General features: G+C 44.2%; 1 protein-coding gene across 1 annotated transcript; it reads left to right on the forward strand.

Moving 5' to 3' along the window:
* Window positions 1-51: 51 nt before the first annotated feature.
* LOC307027395 (TANK-binding kinase 1-binding protein 1-like) lies at window positions 52-15,660 on the forward strand. The gene is made up of 9 exons (XM_079695640.1): window positions 52-897; window positions 1,007-1,163; window positions 2,355-2,616; window positions 2,694-2,800; window positions 5,590-5,780; window positions 7,745-8,014; window positions 12,020-12,100; window positions 12,190-12,417; window positions 14,274-15,660. The coding sequence occupies exons 1-9, from the start codon at window positions 895-897 to the stop codon at window positions 14,400-14,402; spliced, it is 1,428 nt and encodes a 475-aa protein (XP_079551766.1). The 5' UTR covers window positions 52-894; the 3' UTR covers window positions 14,403-15,660.

The raw sequence follows: 15,660 nt of genomic DNA on the forward strand, positions 1-15,660 counted from the left end.
GACTGGATAAGCGTACTCCCAGGCCCCCTCCAGGATCCTTGCGAGAGTAAAAAGCTGATCCGTCGTTCCACGACTAGGACGGAATCCGCATTGTTCCTCCTCAATCTGAGGTTCGACAATCGGCCTGACCCTCCTTTCGAGTACCTTAGAGTAAACTTTCCCCGGGGAGGCTGAGTAGTGTGATGCCTCTGTAATTGGCACACACCCTCTGATCCCCCTTTTTTAAAAGGGGAACCACCACCCCGGTCTGCCACTCCTTCGGTACTGTTTCCGACTTCCACGCAACGTTGATGAGACGTGTCAACCATGACAGTCCCTCAACACCCAGAGCCTTCAGCATTTCTGGACGGATCCTGGGCTTCCTCCGGGCCGGGTATCCTCACTTCGTGTGTTGTCTTTCATGAGGTCTTTTGAACCAATCTTAGTCTGGCCCCTTGCCTGAGACCAATTTGCCATGGGAGACCCTACCAGGAACACAAGGTTCCAGACAACACAGCCCCCAGGTTCATCAGGGCACACAAACCTCTCTACCACGGTAAGGTGCTGGTTCTTCAGAGAGGCTCTTTGTGGTCAGTCCTGGTTATTATTTTTGATATGAGACTATTGAAGTGTATACTGTATAGTGCCTATAGCCATGTCGCTAATTTAGCTGATTCCAGCACTTAAATAAGTAAGGACTCTGTTTGTTAACAAGATGAATGATGGACAAAACTAACGACCACATTGTTTTTTTACTCTAATTATCTCTTAAAGCAAAGTCTGAAATGTTTCTCCTTCCTGTTTCTGTGTCAGCTCCAGAAGAGTAAGGAAAGAGAGGAGAGGTTGGAGGAAGTCATCCAGGCTTATGAGAAGATTCACCTGGAGAAGAGCAACGTCCAGAGGGACCTGGACAAGATGGTAAACACACACACACAGACACACACTGTTTGGTGGCAATACAACGTTTGTGTTAAGTATCGAACAGCAGTTTGTGCTTCAGTTTCACCGTAATGTGTTTGTTTGTCAGACCTCTCTGGCAGAGCAGCATGTGGAGCAGATCTGCGGTCTGGAGTCGGCTCTCAGACAGAGAGAAACATCTCTGCAGAAGCTCAGCGTTCAACTCCGCAGCAAAGACGCACACAAGTCTCATCTGCAGCTGCACGCCAGCCTGGACGTTCCCAGAGGTGGGTTCTGTGTGGAGCAGCAGACAGAGATGCACTGTGCCCCGGTGGCGGACTGTGTGCTTACATGTGCTATTTTGAGTGCATAAGTGCATCCCAATGTGAAGCATGGTGAAATGCTCTATGATAACCCAGATGGTGCACTCCTAACGGTCAAAGAGTGTGGATCGATGCACCCTCCTCATGCTTAACAACCACCGGCCGTGATTTCGGTTGCTTTGGTAAACACAGCACTATACAAATAAAAGTTAACATATTTTTTTCTTACACCAACTATAATAGTGTCAAAAATAAGTAATAGTAAATAGTTAGGGTTTACTTAAAAGACAGATGTCAACGCTAGGAGCTCAAAATCCTCAATTTTTTTCCATATAGAGTAAGTTAGCCCTAGTGGTAAGTATATAAAGAAGAATGTAAGATTTACTGTAACACTATTAAGCTGCTTCTGGTTGTGGAGGCAGTAATCAAAAGGAAACTGCCATCTGAATCCTTTTAAGCTTATTCTTCCATTAATATGGGGGCGGCAGTAGCTCTGGGACATTGCTTCAGAACTGGAGGGTCGCCAGTTCAAGTCCCAGTTTGGACTGTTGACTAGTGCTTTGAGAAGATGTATAAAAGCTGCCAACTGCTCCGAATACAAGAACGGATTAAATTCGTATTCTTATTTTTTTAAACTTTATTCAACAATTATCGCATTACATCAGAAAAAGCTCGTAAAACATCAGGATTTAGTACATTCATTCAAAACTGAGGGCATTATTAAACGAAAACATAAAAAAAAAAAAAAAACACAAGTTGTCTCTCGTTGAGCTTTTTTACTTTTTCACAATTTAATTAATTAATTATATAATTTCACGTTATTAAGAAATGCATAAACACTAAGGAAATATCGATAAAATAACATTTTTGTATGAAATATCTTGTTAAAGTAATAAAATGAGCAAATTCAGTTTTTGGTTTTACAAAATGCAAAGCCACATTTTATATTATCACACGTTATGACCGGGAAGTTCTTCTAATTTTAAACTGGAAAGCATCCCAAAACATTTGGATGACATTGAAAGAAAAGAAAAGATGTTCTAATGTTTCAATAATCAAATTACAAAGAGAACGGGCTAAATGCAGAGACTTATTTTCACTTCCTCCATTAGACCAGTGTCCTGACCTGTACTGATGTGTGTGTGGTTCTGTCAGAGGGCCGGGGGGGGCCGCTGCAGAGCTCCCGCAGCCTGGACGCTCTGTCCGACCTGAAGCTGCAGCGCCTGGAGGCCGAGCTGGAGGGGGCCCGGCACCGGGAGGAGGGGGCCTGCCACCGGGAGGGGGAGCTGAGGGCCGAGCTCAAGAGGCTGCAGAAGGAGGTCGCAAAGCTGCAGGAAGCACAGAGACAGGCCCAGGAGCCCCCCCCACACTGTGAGCACTGCGACGTAGAGTGGATAAAGAAGGCCGGGGACGAACAGTAAGTGTGACTCGGAAGCAGTGTGTATATCTGTCAGATTGTGATATGTTGTTATTCAGACTGTGTTGTTGTTGCAGGGTTAACCTAGCATTAGCCTACACAGAGCTAACGGAGGAGTTGGGTCGTGTTCGCAGTCTGGCTGTGAAACAGAGCGACCTTCTGCAGCACGTCTCACAGGAGCCTGGTAAACACCCCAGTGGATTCTTGTGTAATTAACTTCATGGTATCATTAGATATCATAAAGAAGAGTCTATACTAATGAGAAGATATTGAGAAAGTTCAGAAAAATCGACTGGAGACAGGCATAAGCACACAGAAACTAACCACTTGACAAAACACAGCTAGAAAGGGCTGGTCAAAACACAGGAGCAACAGGTGATTACACACAAGTGGAAAGAATCAAGGCGGGGCAAACTAAGCACAACAGGCGGGAAACTCCAAAGACAGGAATTGAAACAGACAAAAGCAAGGTGTTTGACGAAACACACAAAAGGTTGGGGTAGGTCACATTGGAGAAGCCAGCAAAACTAAGTTCGATTTTTTAAACTGTCTGGCCTGAGAGACCCAGCCCAGTGTTGCCAACTATTTTCCAATAAAGTAATAGGAGCTCAGTTTAAAGATAAAGGTGAAAAGGTTCAATAGGCATGTTCATAGTGAATTTGAGGCTTCTTCACGACCCCAAACGTTCTTTTGTGATCATGTACGTTTAGTATTCAAAATGTGTATTACAGTCGAAGCAAAGCACATGTGGCTCAGGGGGAATATGGGGCATCTATCAATTTGAGGGTTAGTGGTATGATCCTCAGCCCACACGGCAAGGGATAGGCAACATGGCCAATCACAAAGACATAATCCTAATAATTAGCCTCCGCTAGGTATTTAATATTAGCTGCGATGAGGCCGAGTTACAGGGACAATCATGTATTTTCATCACATTACACACCAAGCAGTCACCAGAGAACTCGCCGACGCCGACTGTTGCGTCGGCGCGTTCTTCTGCGTCTTGGCCATGTGTCGCACTGGAACACACCGCAAAGACTTCAGCCGAGCACGTACGAACTGCACATGCATGAGTGGCAATAACTCTCCTTACCAGCAGGCGGCGGTAGTGTGTATTCGTCATTCAAAAGAGGCAACAACCAGAAGACAGAGAAGAAGAACAGACTGCGTGATCTAAATAAACAACAAATAGCGTGTGCGTTCCATTTTCACTCTCGTCCATCGAAAACATGTTTCGTGCGGTACTGGAGCTATCAGCCATTGGAGTGTTGCTTTTGGAAGACATTCTCAAGCAACCGTTTCGCTTCTCATGCACTGATTCGCTAGCTGAAAAGCCAATCAGAGTGATTTCTTTGTCCGACTGCCTGTGGCCGACGCACGGCCGATTCAACATGTTGAATCGGCTGTGCGTCGGCCATGAAAGACCAAATAAGGCGTGTCACGGCCGATGGTGCGGGACACACCAAATTGAGTTTGGGCGACAGGGCACGCTTCGTCGTCCAACTCACGAAATCAAAAAGGCAAGACACGGCAGGCAAAAACATCGCTTTTCAATCACTTGTCAATTTTGAGATTTTGTGCTATTTTTATTCTATAACATGTTTTCTTTCAGGCTTTTGGAAGGAGAACGTAAAAAATGAAGTGTTTATTTTTACTATAGTTTGTCTATTTGCGTCTGTATATTTCTCCTAAATTCACCAAAAGTTAGCATTCTAACGTAACATAAAGTACCGCGACCGCTGTTTGCACCATGTCATCAGAGATATCTTTGGAAAGCTCCGTCTCTCCAGCACAATCTCATCGGATCCAAATATGGTCATTTCCTTTGTATCAGCAACCAATCGTGAAAGTACAAAAGGTTCTTAAACCAAGAAACAAAATCTCATTGGCTGGTGTCAATTTCTGACAACGTGATTCGTTCAGATGCGTCACGTGGTGTGCTAAAACACTTCCTGGATAGCTTTCCGCAAGAAATTTAAATCTCAAAATGGCAAAAGAACGGCGAAAAAAACGTTCACAGAGAAGACGACAACAATTGTCACTTGCACGAAGCAAAGTCATACAAAAAACAAATGACCCCGAGAATGAAATATCTTCACGGAGTGCGTCGATGTGCAAGCTATCATCCAAAGAACAGGAGGGTTTAGCTAGCGCCTCACAGCAATCTTTAAAGGTCCTTTTCTCAAAATGATTTTTTTCTCCTACTCGAGTCCGAAATTTCCACTTCAGTTGCACGTAGATACACCAAACCTTCCAGTTATATTCCTATCAATATTATGAAGGCTTTTACTGAACTGTTTGTTCATATATCATTCATAGCCGGAATTATATAACATTGTACTACTATAATCATGGCGAAAATTGATATTTTAGGGCTGTTGACAGTATTTTCTGATTTATGGAGTGGTAAAAAGAGATATCCAACATTCCTTCTGTAAAAGCCTTAAATACTAATATGACTACAAAATGAAACGAGAATTTTGAACCTGGTTTTATCCAAAGTTCCGATTTCGATTCCTGAAATTTGTTAAAAGTTTAACATGCGTATATCTAATGAGATAATGGATCATTTGCATATTTAAACATGCTATTTCAGAAAACGTGTAATACAAAAAACAATTGCCTTATTGTAAGTAATTAACTGGAGAAATGTCTAGCTGATATCTTTAAGTTAAAACATTTTTCCTATGCACCTGGGGTGTCTCGCCTTAATAGTGTTAGCATGTGTGAAACGTACATGCCAGGATATGTATGACCTGATGGTCAGTAATGCATATTTTGTTAAAGAATTGTATCGTTCTCATGCTTCTGATAAAGATGTTGTGCAATAAGGTTTCTTTACCATCATCCCTCATACCTTCGAAATATTCACTGACAAGAGGCCACTGAACTGAGTGGGGGGGATGGCAGGGGTGCAGTAAGAGAGAAATGCTTTATTTTCCAATAATTCTATGTTTTTTTTTTCTCCTCAAGTCAACCGTCCTTCCCCAGCCCCTCAGCGTCTCTCCCCCACCTCCCCCCAGTGCCCCTCAATCTCCCCTGACCGGCTCCACCCCACCTCCTCCCCTCCTCACTCCCCAACCGACGGCCCTGCCTCCTACTCCCATCGGCCTACCTGCTGCCGTCTACGGGCCAAGTTCCAGGGCCGACGCAGTTATTCTGAGGTGAGGCTGGAGAGTTAAACTTAGGTAATTAGCTACAAATGGGAAGTTTGATCATGTTAATTGTGACGGGGTTCTCTTTGTCCGTTCGTAAACATAGGCGTAGTAAATTGATTTAAGCTCAAAAAGCTGTATTTATAACGACAAAAAAATATATACTGTTTGACCAGAATATAGAAACAGAATAAAGTACATAAACAAAATCAGAGTTACCAAAATTAGGTTTTCTTTCCATTAGATATGGAGTAAACACATCCACTAGCTGTTGCCTTTGCTGCAACAATCTCCACAATGGCAGTCCAGGGCCAACACCGTCCCTTATGAACACATAGCCCCTCCCCACAGGCTTACCGTCAATTAGTTACACAATTCATTCAAAAAGAGCATTGTCAACACCTCAAACATGAGAACAACTATACGACCCAAACCCATACATAAACAGGTTAACTATCTTATAACACAATCATCCCCTATCATTAATAAACGCAAAAGGAAGAATAAATTGCATGCTTCATTAAATCATATGTAAACCACGGAAGTGATGCACCTCCGTCTTTTTCACATGCCCCTTTGCTGGGGAGACGCCGGCGAAACTGCCGTTCGCTGCCCGTCATGCGAGTATCGCGTACTTTAGTTTAATGTATGTTTAAATAATTGTACACTCACAAGCGTGCACTCAGGGCCGGCCCTAGACTTCCCGGGAAGATTCTTTTTTAAATAATGAAGTTAAAAGCATCAATCTGGTGCACTTTGAGAGCAAAATTAAGAGATCTATGGATACATCTCTCAACATCCATATGAAACAGAACTTTAAACAGATTTAATTTTTCTTATATTTTACAAATCACTCCCCTTTTAAACTGTATTCTTGTTTTGTCATATAGTATTTCACTGTTTAACTGTTTTTCATTTATTCTCTCTGGCTGTCCATCTCATAATGTTCCCATAGAAACTAGCTGTCAATAGGAATATCATTCAGAAGAATTATATTTTCATGTAAAAATCTGTCACAAAAAGAGGTTGCACATTTAAATTCAGGTGTTGTTATGGCAACGTCAGTGGCCAAACACCCACATTTACTGCTGCAAATACGTTCAAACATGCTGTCGACACGTAAATCAGTGGCATGCCACCATTTCAGCTGACCTTTTCTCAGAAATGCTGTCACATAACATCATTTCATTGCTAGGTTGATGCTTAGCTAAGCTAACTATGAAACACTTTAACTGACAGAACTCAGTATCAACTGTGTACTGTAAGGTAGCTTCTAGCTTCATGTCGAACAGTAAGTCAACATTTTCCAGAGAGCTTTCTTTGAAATCACCAGGTAACGCTAAAAAACATTACATTTAGATTGTATGACTAAGTGTTTATTTAATATATCTGGCTAGCTATAGCTACTTGCTAACGGTTTAGCTTACCCCCGCGATTCAAAGTAACTTCAACGTAGCTGTAATTTATGCTTTGCTTACATGTTCGCATATCTTGGAAGTTTACTGACATTTACATACCATTTACCTGGCTCAAGTGGTGGCTCTGGGGTTGTTGTGTGAGCCACCACTTGAGAATTGTCGTCTTTTTTAAGAAAATATGTTCTTATATCCATCTTCAAAAACTCTGAGTCCGACTGACAGTTTAAACATTGTCACATCTCACAGGATAGGTACCTGTCAGCCAATAAGACAGATGTTTATTTCCATTCAACTCTCTGGTGGGTCTAGTGTCTTGCCTCTGTTGCATTCCTCGAACACGGGAAATTACAATTCTGCCGTCCTCTCTAGTGTCATTATGAGGTTCAGGTAAAGCATGGTGGATGTATTATATGATTGACTCAATAATATAATACATGACTTTGAGAGTAGGCAATCTAGGCATATTAAAACAATTAATTAAACATACTTATTACGGCGACGGTGTACTGAGATTATTGTTATTATTATATTTTTTTACCTTTGCCCCTCTCCAAGGTATCTGACCCCTCAGGCCTCCGCCGGCCCCTGGCTTGGCTGATGAGGGATCCGGTATCAACACTCCCCAAGCCCGGGACCCTCCTGGGGGAGAAGCAGAGCTATGGACAAAACAAACCCCAGCTTCGTACCTCATTTGGGGGCCTGGTCAGACCGGCGTCGGCTCACGGACCTAGAGGGGAGAGGGGAGGAGAGAGGGGAGGGGGAGGCAGTCTGAGCAGCAGTCCTCATCACTGTCCTCTGGACCTGGGCTTCCCTCTGGCTGCTGAGGTGAGACTTTCAGGGACTTACTCAGTGCTAACAGTCCAATGCTGCACTCCATTAACATTGGACGTCGGAGGTCGGATGAGTAGTGACCTCACATCTGAGTTGACTGCCTTCCAGTAGCACAGGTTGGAATAATATAGAAATTTAGCATGCTAACTCTCTAAATTTTGATTCTTCATTCACACTTCAAGGTTCAAGGCTTTTATTGGTCATACGTACATAGCTACTAGTGTTAATTTCATTGACTAAAACTATGACGAAATATGTTCGCCAACTACCTTTTTTTCCATGACTAAAACAAGACGATGACGAGAAGGCACGGACGGCAGTAAACAATAACTGTAACAAAATCATCATGCAATATCGTTGACGAAAAGTGACGAGACGAAAATGTAGTTTACTAAATAAAAACTATGCCAAAATCTCTCTTTACTTTCGTTGACGAAAAATTAGGAGACTAAATATTATCAAACATAACGTTACATCTCTGATAGTCAGTTTTTCTCCCAGCAGTTCCATTTCCGGTGCTGGGCAGCAGCTGTGTGTCCGTGCTGCGCGCGGCGGTACATTTGAATTACACCGGGCAGCGGCACACTGTGAACTGTTAGGAAGACTCGGGTCTAACTCATGGTCTAACTAACCTTATTTAACAGAAAATGAAATAGCAACAACAGGGCTTGGGAGCAGTGGTCGCACTCGCGTTAATCGAATAGCCTACCCCCCCGTCAGCGCGAGTGAGTGATAAATTGTGTACTCGACGGGTAATAATGGATTATGACAGAAATGTTACGATCCTGTCCGTCAAAATGACTGACGACGAAAGAGTCTAAAGCCACCACTGCTTGGGAGAAATAAACAATGTGATATTTGGGCCCTTTTTCGCTACAATGAGGCGGAGAAAAAAAGTGAATGCATTGTTTTATCAGAACTCAAAATAGTACATGTAATTGTAGAAATATGCAAATAGAGACACAGCAGACACTGAGACCCCATTTACACGCAAACACATACGAAATGCAAACTAATCGAATACGACATCAAAAAAGTCTTCCGTTCACACGAGACCGCTCGGGAGCGCTGGAGACGCTGTAGTACATATGCCGGGCCTGTAAGTGGCGCTGTATTTCGCCACAAAATACACCAAAAGCAGCAAAGAAGACCCCCGAGCATGGTTGCCATGGTTGCCCTTCTGTTTATGCCCCGCGGTGGATTTAGCAACATGTAGTTCATGTAGTTCTCCATGTCCACTTGTTGCTGATGGTTGTGGTAGAGGACCTGTAGATTTTGCACTAACATCTGTAGCAGTGAGCAGCAGAGGTGGGGAGAGGCGGGGCTATGGCTTCATCGTTATCAGGAAATGATCGTATAGGGCGTACACACGGAGCCTTTTGGCCCCCCAGAGCGTTCTGTTTGCAGATCTATCCACCTTGGGACCCGTTATCATTTGCGGGGTCTGTCTCCGCGTTTCCGTTACGGCCTCGTGTGAGCGAACGGGCTATACGAAAGAGAAAAGTAGCAGATACAACCGTTTGCGTTCTCGTGTAAACAGCACATAAGGTAGTCTACTCTACCACACAACATTAGAGCCTGACATGATTGCTGTTGTGTCATCATCAGGTCTAACACTAGTATTGGTGATCGGGTCCACTACCATCTCATGTTCCAGTTCATCCCATATTTGTTGAGTGGTCCGAAGACCACTGATGATCTTCCTCCTGGCATCCACAAAATAGAAACTCATCCATAAATCAGCTGGATAGTGAAACATATCACTCAATAAGTGTTTACAGCTCCAAGCTGATGCTTTAAATTGCATACAGTGATCACAGGCCTGTGTGCTGCTGCACATGGAAACTGTGCTGAGTGCTGACACTGTTTCCCCAGGCAGTTGGGATTGGTACTGAGTGTTTCAACCAAGATCATGCAATTTTGATATGCTAAGTATCTGAGCACGGTGCTGCTCTATGAGCTTTACTGTGACCTCCATTTAATGAACTGACCCAGTGGTAAGATGGCCCCTTATGGCGGTGCCTATTGAGAGTCATTGACTGCTAGAGTATTTTAAGGTTATCACCCTTGATCGATTAAACTCTCTTTAAAAGTTTGCTCAGTTTTAAAGCTAGATTATATTTACTGGTACTCTTACTCAAGGGTGTAATTTGGGTTTGAGAAGTGGGGGGGACACAAAACAGGGGGTCCTCCGCAATGAAACATTTTCTCAATTTAATTCCATTTCCTTCCTTTCTACAAATATATTAGGGACTATAGTGTTAACAAATCCAAGAAAAATGTGTAGTGTATATAATGAGTGTGCACACTTATCTAGTATCCTATTCATGTGAACCTGTTTTATTTGTGGTGACCTCACATCCTCTTGGGGGGTCCGGGGGCATACACCCCGGGAAGATTTGTTTCTTTAAATTGAAGTTAAATATATCAATCTGGTGCACTTTGAAGGCAACATTAAGAGATGTATGGATACAGTTCTTAACAATCATATGAAACAGAACTGTATATATTTCAATAATCAAAAACCAATATGCTCACAACCAATAACACACATCATTGATAAACTCCTCTCTCCTATCTTTATCTCTGCATTCTTTCTTTTTATTTATGCATATTTGACTCATCACTCCCCTTTCAAACTGTGTTTTTTATTTTTGTACTGATCTATAGTACACATTGGATGGATTTCTATGAGCAAACCGTTTGAGACCCACTGAGATAACTTAGGAAAGAGCTATCCTACGGAGCCCCCTAGGGGACATGGAGAAGAAAAAGAATTCGCGAAATTCAAATCTGTCAATAACTCAGCTCAGAGGGACGTGCATGTCCCCTCGCTCTGAGTGTTCTCTTGAGGTGTCTTTCACTTATGTGAAACCCTTTATATATACAGTCTATGTGTGAAACCCGTGCCTATTGCCAAGCACTGATGTTATATCTTTATATTTAAGGCCAAGCTCAAAGTAAAATCGATGAACCGCTCCATTGTTGTGGTTTCTGTGTTGCCGTAGCAGCCGAACTGACAAGGAAGTACAAGCTAAATTAAAAGTTTTGCGAGATCTCGCAATACATTTTTATTTTTAGGGTGCTCCGTACTATCCCTCTCTTTATTGTTGAAACAGCTTCTAATCTCCGTTAGCTCCGAGCTAGCACCAGATGCTAACAACAACCCACGTAACTCTCTCAGTCTCTCTCTCAGTCTCTCTCTGTCTCTCTCTCTCTCTCTTTCTCTCTCTCTCTCTATTTCTCTCTCGCTCTCTATTTCTCTCTCTCTCTCTCAGTCTCTCAAAGTCCGACAGGAAAGAGCTCTCCCTCTCCTTATTGTTGAAACAGCTACTAATCTCCGTTAGCTCCGAGCTAGCACCAAATGCTAACAACAACGTCGTAAAGTGACATGTCCCCCCTGTCCCCAGTGGAAATTACGCCCATGCTCTTACTACAAATCCGTTGAAACTAAATGATTCTCCAAGGTTAGGCTAAGTTTTGGCGAACCTCTCACCTTAATATATCTGAATGAAAATGGGTTCCTTAGATTCCCTCAACTCCCCGCTTTACTAACATGCCAACTGAATGCTTTGCACCTGCAGTTTCTGCATGAAGTATAAATGTATTTATTTAACATAACATGAAAACGCCTTTACACGTTAATGCAGTCAGAAACTTGTTTCGATTCAAACTTGCAGACTTCAACATTATACACATCCTCACTGTTGTATTTAAGAAACTCTTTTTAGCAATTGGTTGCTGATTGGCTAATGGTTAGACAAGCCAAAAAACATTATGACATCACAAAGTGGCCAAAATCTGATTTTCAGTTTTTATATGAATGGATCAGGACAAAAAGTGAGAGAATCTTTGTTCCTGAAACTTTCAGAGTCTCTTTCCACAGAGGGGGGGACACATATGGATGTAGAAGAGACATGAGAAAGTGGATTTTGGAACACTGCATTTAACATTTCATATATTGTATTATCCTATAATCCCCCCCCCCCCCTTCTTCAGGTACATCACTTCTGTCGCCATGATAACCCCCCCGAGCCCACCCCACTGGTGACCCCCCCACAGTCCTCTGATGATGAAGAGGTAATGATGATCTGAATGTGTGTGGCTCTTCTCATGTCTTAAATCTTGATGATTGATTTGGGGTGTGTGTGTTTCTCGTACATTCACAGGACGTTTGTACGTATCTGTCTCCGGCTGCCAGCCCGCCTCGGACGCTCGGCGCCATTGGGATTGACTCATTGTCACCGAGGGAACAGCCCCTACACCCCTCATTCCAATCTCCTAGGAAACAGCCCAGCCATCCCTCCTTCTCGTCCCCTGAGGGCCCCTCCACCCTCTCCTGCCATCTGCCTCCCTACATGAACACTGAGCATGCTCAGTCGTGGCCCTCCATTAACGTGAGTAGAAACAATGATGAGGATTACACAGCAGATGAAAGGTTCCATGCATTCCTCGAGGGGAAACCAACTATTAAGGGAAAAAAGAGGTTTAAAAAAAACAAGTAATTCCCAACGGAGGACCAGACACATGAAATATGTATAGCAGTTAAAAAAGAAACATAAACTTAAAGAGAAAGGTATTTAGATTTAGACAATTGTTGCTGCATTAACCTGGGAAATCATTTTCAAATCTAGGCAGTCCAATCAGGAACCACGACTCTGACACAAACCATGTCATGTTCGAGCAAATGTTCTGCTAACTGCATTTCGTTGTTTAGCACTTGTGCGAGGACTATAAAGTTGAATCTAATCTCATCTGATTGTATCGCACCATGGCGGTCCATCAATCGAGAGAAAGCTGAAACTACAGAAACGAGAACACAGGAATTGTATTTTATCTTTGGTTTGTCCTCTGATTTGTAAAGGTCAAACTGCTGTCCAGAAACATTTACCAGGATGTATTCAATTGGATGATTTTAGTACCATTAGAGGTATGGATAGCCAATCAATGCAATAATTATGATTCTTTAACACTAGAACCGCCAACGGGTCAATTTTACCCGTTTTTTTCTTTAAAAAAAAAAAAAGATAAGTTAAAATTGTAAAACAAAAAAAAGAATAAATATATAAAAATGAGATATTTATATTAATAACGAAGTAAAAGGGGGATTTCCAATAAAAGATAAAAGTATATATAATATATATACTTTTAATACATCACACATTTGAACACATGTTGACAACATCCAATGGATTACAAAGCTTGTGTGTAAATGAAGTAAAAAACAGATTCCGTGATCACGCCATAGTTTGACCTCTGAACCTCTCTGTCCTCCTCTCTCCCCCTCTGTCCTCCTCTCTCCCCTTCTGTCCTCCCATGTCCTCCCCTGTCCTCTCTCCCCCTCTCTCCTCCCCTGTCCTCCTCTCTCCCCCTCACTCCTCCTCTGTCCCCCTCTCTCCTCCTCTGTCCACCTCTCTCCTACTCTGTCCCCTATGTCCTCCTCTCTCCCCCTCTCTCCTCCTCTGTCCCCCTCTGTCCCCCTCTCTCCCCCTCTGTCCTCCTCTCTACCTCTCTGTCCTCCCCTGTCTCCCTCTGTAACCCTCTCTCCTCCTCTGTCCCCCTCTGTCCTCCTTTCTCCCCCTCTGTCCCCCTCTGTCCTCCTCTCTCCCCCTCTCCTCCTCTGTCCCCCTCTGTCCTCCCCTGTCCTCCTCTCTCCCCCTCTGTCCTCCTCTTTCCCCCTCTCTCCTCCTCTGTCCCTCTGTCCTCCTTTCTCCCCCCTGTCCTCCTCTCTCCCCCCCTGTCCTCCTCTTTCCCCCTCTGTCCTCCTCTCTCCCCCTCTGTCCTCCTCTCTCCCCCTGTCCTCCTCTGTCCCCCTCTGTCCTCCCCTGTCCCCCTCTGTCCCCCTCTGTTCTCCTCTCTCCCCCTCTGTCCTCCCCTGTCCCCCTCTGTCTTCCTCTCTCCCCCTCTGTCCTCCTCTCTCCCCCTCTCTCCCACTCTGTCCTCTTTCCCCCTCTGTCCTCCCCTGTCCTCCTCTCTCCCTCTCTCCCCCCTCTCTCCCCCTCTGTCCTCCTCTGTCCCCCTCTGTCCTCTCTCCCCCTCTGTCCCTCTCCCTCCCTCTCTGCCCCTCTCTGTCCCCCCCTGTCTCCCTCTCTCCTCTGTCCTCTATCCTCCTCTGTCCTTCCACTCTCCTCCTCTTTCCTCCTCTGTCCTCCCCCTCTCCTCCTCTGTCCTCCTCTGTCCTCCCCCTCTTCTCCTCTCTCCCCCTCTGTCCTCCCCTCTCTTCCTCTCTCCCCCTCTGTCCTCTGTACCACAGTTATGGATGGAGTCAGAGGAGAGTGCTGCTCGGAGCTGTCCCCTGTGTCAGCTGACCTTCCCCACCGGTTACCCTGACGACGCCCTCATCAAACACATTGACTCCCACTTGGAGAACAGCAAGATCTGACTTTATACCAAGCATTTCCAACCCCTGGTCACCTGACCCAGGGACTGTTTGATGAGCCTGCATGTTTCTCTCCACAGAACTGTCCCAGTGTAGCCCAGGTCTTCTGGTAGACGTCCCTTTGTCCTTCAGTCCATATAGTGGATTCTAACCAGCAACCCTCCAGGTACGGAAGGCTTTCCACCCTCCAGGCTCCAGAGCTCAACATCATAGCTGCAGGTTGTGCAACTTTTCATTTGTGTTCACAGAGAACACCAACAAACATCTCTCAGAGTCACCATGTCAGTCATTCTGTCCTCATCGTGGACGTATAAAGAGAACTGGATCCAGAGTTGAAGGGTCTCGTTCATTCCTATCAAAGTAGCTCAGTGGCGCATAAAGCCAAAATGGACTGACTCAAGTACAAAAATACCTAGATCTTATCTGGATCTTATCTAAGTTTTCACTAGTCGTTTTATGGATCTTCCTTAAACTGTCCCTAGACCTTCCCGAGACCTTCCCTAGATAGGCCCTTTGCTGCAGCCCCCCCTCCCTCTGGAACTCCTCTCCCAGTCACATCCAATCTACCAACCCTCTCACGCCATTCCAAACAGCCTCAAAACTCACCTTTTCACTCTTGCTGTCGACTCCTAACCCTCTCCCCCCGCCCCATTCCACCTGGCTCAGCGCTTTTTACTTTCTGTTGTTATTTCTCTACTTGCTTGTAAAGCGTCTTTGAGCACCAGGAAAAGCGCTATATAAATAACATGTATTATTATTATCAGATCTTCCCTGGATCTTTGAGCGATCTTCCACATCCATGCGGTCCATAGAGCATGCATACTTTTATTTTCCTTAAGCCCCGCCTCCAATCCTCTCCATCATGTCCGCTCTCGGCTCAGTCAGAAGAATGGACAGGGAGATAACTCTGGATTTGGCTATTAGCGCATTTGACCTCTTTTAGCCCATAATGATTTAAAGGGCTATTCAAGGGTTCGTTCTGGATATTTGATTTAGCTCAAAAATAATTATCGATTATAAAAATGTGCTTCAACGCCCGGCTCACTGCCTGGGGGCTTGGTGCAGAAAGGTGTTTTTTTTCTAGAAAGGTAGAGGTAGAAAAGCTGCACTCAGTTGCACTGACACACACATGAGGGAGGGGGGGAGGATGAGCAGACCTGAGATCAGTCAGACGGCCAGCCCCAGGATGTCTCTGCTGTCATGTTTGTTTGTGAAGGTTTCCATTGTCACAAGACCTGCAATAAACTGCTGTGTTGTCAAA

This window comes from Notothenia rossii (genome assembly GCF_949606895.1).
Source record: "Notothenia rossii genome assembly, contig: scaffold_91, whole genome shotgun sequence".
Taxonomy (NCBI): Eukaryota; Metazoa; Chordata; class Actinopteri; order Perciformes; family Nototheniidae; genus Notothenia; species Notothenia rossii.

What these genes read in the sequence shown, in the direction of transcription:
- LOC307027395 (XM_079695640.1), top strand. An exon ending in GCACGTCTCACAGGAGCCTG is followed by an intron (nt 2,801 to 5,589) that starts GTAAACACCCCA and finishes TTTCTCCTCAAG; the next exon opens with TCAACCGTCCTTCCCCAGCC. An exon ending in AGTCCTCTGATGATGAAGAG is followed by an intron (nt 12,101 to 12,189) that starts GTAATGATGATC and finishes GTACATTCACAG; the next exon opens with GACGTTTGTACGTATCTGTC.